The following is a 7,214-nucleotide window of genomic DNA, read 5'->3' on the forward strand; positions in this document are numbered from 1 at the left end:
CAGAATTCTACCATTTGTGCAAATCATGATGTGCCCATCTTCTCGTATATCACAGATCGGCAACCAAAGGAAGCATAACGCCGCATCGCCAGAGTGCCTCTACCGGCTTCAACAGTTTGACCATATTTGCTGACCTCACTCAATTCAGCTATCCTGATCATGCTTAAACTAAGACTCCATAACCGTGGATACGGGCATCCTCGACGACGGTCTCGTCCATGGTCTTGCAGTTTCAGAATAGACCGTTGAGAATTTGAGGCTCACTAAAGATGCCGAAGGCCCAGGAACCAAACTCTGATTGTAGATCAATAACTTCATTCGTCATAGAAGTTTGCAATGAATGAGGTCTTTTGAGCCTTGGCCTCTTGGGTCCTCGCCTTACATATTCTACTATAGACATCGAGGTCGATCGACGAGACTACCATGAAACCAACCAAGCTCAACCCGCTCGATTTCCTTTAGCAGTTTTAAAATATTTCTGCTGTCAACTCCATTTGATTGGAATATGATGCAATAACCTAACCTATCTGACTCGCAAAATCCAACATTTGTAATTCATAAACCCACACAAGCCCAGGACCCTTAAACAACACGACCATAACTCACTAGTCAGGGCAGAGGATCGTTCAGACTTACCTGTCAAGGACCCTCCACCATGACAGCCACATAAGCCATGGTGAGAACTTGACCAGGCACAAGGAATGTAAACTAATAAACAACTGGCCTAGCCGGGCTGTGGCACTCGGTTTCTTCGTAAAAGGTTGTAAAAGGTCATCAACTTATTTATCTACCTAAAGAATTCTAACATACTCTCGGATAACCATAAACTTTGATTTGCAAAGAGGAAACGGTCGTAACATGGTTCTCGTGTGCTTAGTCGCTTGTATTGATTCATAAGGACTACTACTACTTTTCCTACATGGAAGCAAACCTATTAACGCCATGAGTCGCAAATGCCATCCCTAACTACTTATTTGTTCCTCATGTGAGGAGGAACCCACTTGCCAGCTGTTCGTGACGCAGGCTGGGACTCCGCAGGAGGAGCGGGAGACTGCTTTCGATCATCCTCAGCGCGGCCAGAGCCGCTTCGATCCATGGGTGGCGCACCACCTCTAGGCGCGAAGCGAGGCGGAGGGGCGGAAGATCCAGTATCGGCTCCGCTACCACCGGCCTGCTTAGCAGCCTCGCGTTCTCGCCAGCTGGGCTTACCGCCAGAAAGGGCAAGTCTGGGGGGACCACCAGCAGAGGAGCGGTCGTTGGAGTCGGACCTCTCGGCAGGAGGTGCTCGAGCGGGAGGAGGTGCATCACCACCCTCACGAGCAGCCTCACGCTCTCGCCACTTGCCAGCACCAAACACCGGTCTTCTGCCTTCGGCGGCTGGCTCTGAGCGCTCTGGTCCACGAGAGAAGCCACCAGGGGCCTGGGACTTCTCGGCCTTGCGACGGGCCAGTGCCTCCTCCTCTCGTCGTTGTTGGAGGGCAGCCTTCTCCAACATCTCTTGACGCTCCTTCTCTCGCTGCTCCTTGAGCTTGGCAAGCTCCTCCTTGCGAGCCTCATCGCGGACGCGCTGCTCCTCCTTTTCACGAGCGGCACGCTCTTCGGCTTCGCGGAGCTCACGTTCCTTCTCCTCACGCTCACGCTTCTCACGGAGACGTCGGTCACGGACCTCCTTCTTACGTTGAGTGATCTGCTTCTCAAGCTCTCGCTCGGCGTCGCGACGACGCTTCTCAAACTCATCACGGCGACGCTCGTGAAGGGAGTCGCGAAACTCCTCGTACTGAGGTACCAGTCGGCTAAGTCGGTGCTTGAGCTCAACGCTCTCCTTATGTTTTTGCTCGGCTTCCTCAAGCTTTTGCGCCTTAACGGTATCGTAAATCTTGCGGTCTTCCTCGACCTGCTTGGCATAATCCTCGGACAGCTTCTTGGATTCCTCCTTACGGAAAGCACGTTCAAGATGATCGAGGCGCTTGCCAGTGATGCGGAGACGCTCGTTCACGTCGTTCTTCTCACGCTCCAACTGGGCAAGCTTCATAGCACGTAGGCGGTTGCTGTCGAAGTTGTCAAGATCGTCCATATCGATCTCGATGCCCTTGTCGCCCATCTTGAGATCAGCGATCTGCTTCTTGAGTTCCTCCTTACGGACGCGGTCGTGCTCAGCCTTGAGTCGCTTGGCCTCGCGCTCCTTTTGCTCATTCTGAAGTCGCAGATCCTCAGCCTCCTGAAGAGCCTGCTCACGAAGTCTCTTCTGACGGGCACTCTCCTTATCCTTCTTGGCCTGGATCTCGGAAGCGGCCTCCTTGCGTTTCTGGATGAGATCCTTTCGTGAGAGGATATCGAGATGCTCCTGCTCGGCGCCGGCCTTGGCGCGGGCGAGTGCAGCCTCGCGAGCCTCAAGACGGGCTTTGTTGAAGTTGGGGTCAACGTAGTGGCAAGTAGTGTAGAGAGACTTGGCAAGGCGAGTAAGCTGCGAGCGGACGATCTCAGAGGGAGTGCTCTGGAGACGCTGGACAGTGCCGGTCTCAGACTCAGCAGAGCCAGCAGAAGATCCACCGTGGCTAGCCTTGGAGGAAGAAAAGACATCGTTGTCGAAGCTCAAGACGCCAGTGGCATGTGCCATGCGGACGGAGAGATCACCCTTCTTGTTACCGTTCATGATAAACTTCTCAATCGTGCCGCGGGTGACCTGGTAAGGCTCAGGGAACTGGGCCAGACTCTCAACAAAAGACAGGTCAACAGTCTCGTAAACCTGAGAGAGTTGCTGGAACAGGCGGGTAAGGATGACCTGCTGGAGAGGAAGGATGTACTTCTCCATCTCAGAGTCGGCACCAATCTTGGTCAAGATGGGGGAGATCTTCTTGCAAATGGAGAGAGGGTGGAAGTCAACCTCAAGAATATCGTAGAGCTCACGAATCTCAGGGCGGGCGCGCTGGAGGAGAGACTTGGACAGAGCATCCCGGAAGAGTCTGGCACGAGTAGGAGCTTGAGACATGCCAAGGAGGTGAGTCAGACGGGAGTTCTTGGTCTTCCTGGCTTCGTCGAAGTCAACCATAGCACCACGAGATCGGCTGGTGCTGATAACAGGGATGGCCAGAGCGGAAAGCACAACGAAAGAGGCAGCCTTCTGAAGCTCGGCATCGGACACAGGTGGGTTATCAGCCTTCTTGCCCTGACCACTGGCGACAAGAATGGAGGACTGTCGGAGAAGAGTGTAGTACTTGGACCAAGCAGCAGCATGGAAGAGATGGTTACCACCGACAAGGAAGATTCGAGTCAACTTCTCGTAGTAGTTGGCCATCATGACATTCTTAGGAGGTCGCTTGCTGAGGTTGAGAAGAGTATGGACATCCTCAACACTGCGGAAAGCCTCCTGCCAAAGCTCGAGTTCAACGGCGACGTTAAGCTGCTGGAAACGAGTCTCAAGATGTCGCTGCAGAGTGTCGGGATCGCTCAGGTTGATGGCGTGCATCTGAGTAGAGTACTTGGCGGCGGTCTGGACATGGTTGCGGAGCAGCTCGCAGAGACGGCGGAACTCGGTCTTGCGGGTGTACTTGAGGCAGAAGTCAAAGGCCTGTGTGGCGGTGCTCTGGTAAAGGATCTCGAGGCGAGCATTGTTTCGGAGGATGTCGAGAACAGTTCGGTAGGCCTCCCAGAGGAACTTGAGCCAAGGGGTGACGATGGCTCGGTCGGTACGATCTCGGGACTGCTCGCCGGAGACAGTAGCGAGGAGGATAGACTCGGGGGTCTCGGTGGCCTCGAGGTCGTCGATGTTGGAGGTGCCGGCAGTAGCGTCAATGCTCTCCTGGACTTCGTCGGCCTTCTTCTGAGCGGCAGTGACCTTCTCAACAGCGAGCTCGATGAACTTCTTCAAGACCAACTGTACATGAATGTGTTAGCGCCGAAATATCTCAACACCGACTTGCGACTCGGTTGAAGCCGTGGTACATAATCATACCTCGATGGTGCCAATATTTGTGTTCTGTGAGATATTCTTGTATTGGTATAGAGCATCCTTGGCAAGCTTGCCCTTCTTCTGTTCGACGGAAAGCTCGACGAGGAGGAGCATCACGGGCTCCAGCGACATGATGGGGACATTTCGGGATCGCTTGTTGGTGATATGCTCATGCAGCAGGGTCAAGGCAGCGGAGGCCTGACCGACGCCGATGAGTTCATGAGCCCTCTTGAGAACATTCTCGGGCTTTTGGTGTGGCGGAGGAGGCTATCGAAAAACTTCAAGTCAGCATCATGACGGAGACAGTGTGGAGGAGGGGTAAGGTCCCGACAGAGATAGGGCTTGAGTCCCAACAACGGGAACAAGGGAAGGTCACATACCATGCTGGGCAACCTCCTCTAGATATAACTTGACTAAGAGAGGAGAGTTGGTGATGATGATCCGAGATCGATCAGCCGGCGGGGGGGAAGAAGAGCTGAGGAGATTCGACCGGCACTCGTGATGGTGTTGCAGCACCCTTCCGTAAAGTTGAATTTTTCGATTTTCGTGTGTGGCCGCTACACATGGGAGGGGCTATTCACGCGCTGACTCAGCGATGTGACTCTGATGAAATTGTGGCTGCTCGCTTTACACGTTGTGGCTGGCAAGGCTGAAACGCCACAGAAGATAGTTTTCCTTCAGCAGAGCTGTGAAGGACAAGGCTGTAGCAGTTGTGACAAGGTATGCAGAATGGCATGGATTATCATATTTATGTGTCTATCATTTCAACAAGAAAGAATAGAAAACGTCAGACTATTTGAAGAGGACTTGGAAATGGAGAGTTAGTTGAGTAGATATATCTCTTTAGTCATGTCATGAAAACTGTATATGAACAGGTCCTTTCAATGATGATATCCCGTCTTACGAAATGAAAGTATCAAGCCTATATGCTCATGCTCATGCTCATCGACCTCAGGTACCTAGTCAAGTTTCTCCCACATTTGGAACTCATACTTGGTTCCTGCCTCCTCTTGTCCACCCTCTTCAACCTCCTCGCCCGTCCACTGCTGAAGCTCATCCCTGGTCTTCCTCTCCCATTTTCCATCCTTTAAATCCACAGGGAAGAAAGTGTCGCAGTCGAAATCCCGCTCAATACTCGTCAGCAAAATACGTCGTGCTTCAGGCAGCTTGAGCGCAGCATCGTAGATTTGTGCACCGCCAATGACAAAGACGCGGCCGACATCACTGCGAGTTCGAGCGTACTGCAGAGCAAGCTCGAGGGATTGAACTCTAACGGGCTCGGAAGCCTCAACCGTCTCGGGCAGCTGTGAGGGCGCGGAGCGGCTTATGACGATGTTGAGACGGTCTTTTAGAGGGCGGAACTTGGTGGGGATTGAGTCCCAGGTTTTGCGGCCCATAATGACTGCGTTAAGAGATGATGAGGGAGCCTGAGGGTTGTTAGAAAGAGTTTCTTGTATGTTCTTATCCAATCCCGAGCATTTATTATACTCGTTTGGCCTATGATGTGTGCTGGTGAGCAGTACCTGTGGTGGCAGTCTTGTCGTCACACGCGCAAAGTACTTCATCTCCTTGCGCAAGCCTTGCCATGGCATTCCTCCGTGGGCGCCGATGCCCATGTTACGAGTCGCAGCGACTATGAGAGTGAGTTCGAGAGACTGCATTTTTAAACGTGGTTGTGATGAAGATGAGAGTTTCAAGGTGGATGTTTAATAAGGGAGATTCAATGTGTGACTTAGTTAGTTGACTTCGTTTTCTGAGGCATTAGGTTCCCCCCAGTATCACCAGAGGTGTTGATTTGACATGTGCAACCATAGTAAAACACTATCTCGAATCTTCCTATAAGCGTCAATAGATATAACGAGAAGCAATGTACTTGGAAACGTAGAACAATTTTGGAAGGTTCTAAGCCACTTTGAGTGCCGAGTGAAAGGCTATCATTCCAGGGGTCTGGCTCCTGTATTCGGAATTCGATAGGTATACGGATAACGAGGTTTTTACTAATTTTCTATAAGGTCAATAGTGCAGATATGCGGCATCAACAGTTCATTGATGGCGTTAGAACGGTCACAGTCGATACGTTGATGTAGCTGTTGCTCGCTTCCAACTCAATACTCGTAATACTATGAGGCCTGCGACCATTACCATCCAGACCTAGAGAACCATCATCTCTACATGAAAGTAGATATTCTTCCTATTGGCCATGATCAGAGGGAGGCGACGTTACAACTTAAGATGAGAGGAGTAGTTAATCTACGGAGTCTGATAGAAATATGGGAAGCGTATCCGAAATTTAGATCGGAGATTCCTTGGAACTAATTTCTGTTCAGAACATTCTCTGTACTATTTGAACTATAGTTGACGATATGTTCTATAAAGTACCTGGGATACTGAAGAGATGGTTGTGACGTAGACTATGGATGCAATTGGATACCGTAGGAGAGTAACCAACTTTCTTACTTGATATTGTATCTGAATATCAGTCACCTCAGTAATGATCGTACTCATCAACAGGTGATATCCTTGACAATGGCGTCAGGTGGTCCCAGCTCTATGGCGTTGGCTGTACAGTGAATGTACATCTGAATAGGTAGGGAATTAACCGAGCTTGCGACGTTCGAGCTCATAAAAGAGTACGGATGCACATAACGAGCAGATAATAGTAACCCGGCCAGGGGTAAAAAGCAGGTACATGGACCTCGAATGCACGCATTGGCGCGGCCCATGTCAGATACATACGAAAAAACATCCAATTAATTGAGGTCACAGCAAATCAGCTCATAAGCGGAATAAGCTACCGAGACACGGCGATACGGGGAGAGAAAGCTGAGAGTCAGAGCCGTTGAGCTTTCAGGGTTTAGGCAAAAGCAATGGCAATGGATGGATATCTTGATACAGAATTGTTTCACTCTCTGGTGAGCATTTGAGGCTGCTGAGCTCCAGCTTGAATGCAACAACTCACATCAATCCGAAACGGAACACAACCATCGTGCAGGGCTACACAGCCCTTCTTCAAGCAATAACCATGAGAACGAGAACGAGCAAGGTAGGACTCAATCCTTCTGGGAAGGAGTTTTGTCGTGTCGCCAAGACAGACCTCATCTTAATCACGACGCGAACCCCAGTAACTTCTAGTGGAGCGTTCTCTGTTGGCTGGGCTTGGACTTGGACTTCTTTTGCAGAAGATCCCGGACTCCTAGCTAGCTTATTAGCATGTCATTTAAGACCTGGGTGCAATAACCGAGATGGGGGGGGGGGGGGGGGGGGG

General features: G+C 51.1%; 2 protein-coding genes across 2 annotated transcripts; both read right to left on the minus strand.

Annotated features, from left to right (window-relative positions):
• Positions 1-970: 970 nt before the first annotated feature.
• Positions 971-4,332, minus strand: FIESC28_07399 (uncharacterized protein; the record flags this gene model as incomplete). The annotated part of the gene is made up of 3 exons (XM_031161539.1): positions 971-3,874; positions 3,953-4,216; positions 4,330-4,332. 3 exons carry the CDS (start codon positions 4,330-4,332, stop codon positions 971-973), a joined length of 3,171 nt encoding a protein of 1,056 aa, XP_031014444.1.
• A 576-nt stretch (positions 4,333-4,908) lies between these two features.
• On the minus strand, positions 4,909-5,610 carry FIESC28_07400 (uncharacterized protein; the record flags this gene model as incomplete). Its single annotated transcript, XM_031161540.1, has 1 exon — positions 4,909-5,610. One exon carries the CDS (start codon positions 5,608-5,610, stop codon positions 4,909-4,911), a length of 702 nt encoding a protein of 233 aa, XP_031014445.1.
• Positions 5,611-7,214: the final 1,604 nt, after the last annotated feature.

This window comes from Fusarium coffeatum (genome assembly GCF_003316985.1).
Source record: "Fusarium coffeatum strain FIESC_28 chromosome Unknown BRIP53273_contig_162, whole genome shotgun sequence".
Classification (NCBI taxonomy): domain Eukaryota; kingdom Fungi; phylum Ascomycota; class Sordariomycetes; order Hypocreales; family Nectriaceae; genus Fusarium; species Fusarium coffeatum.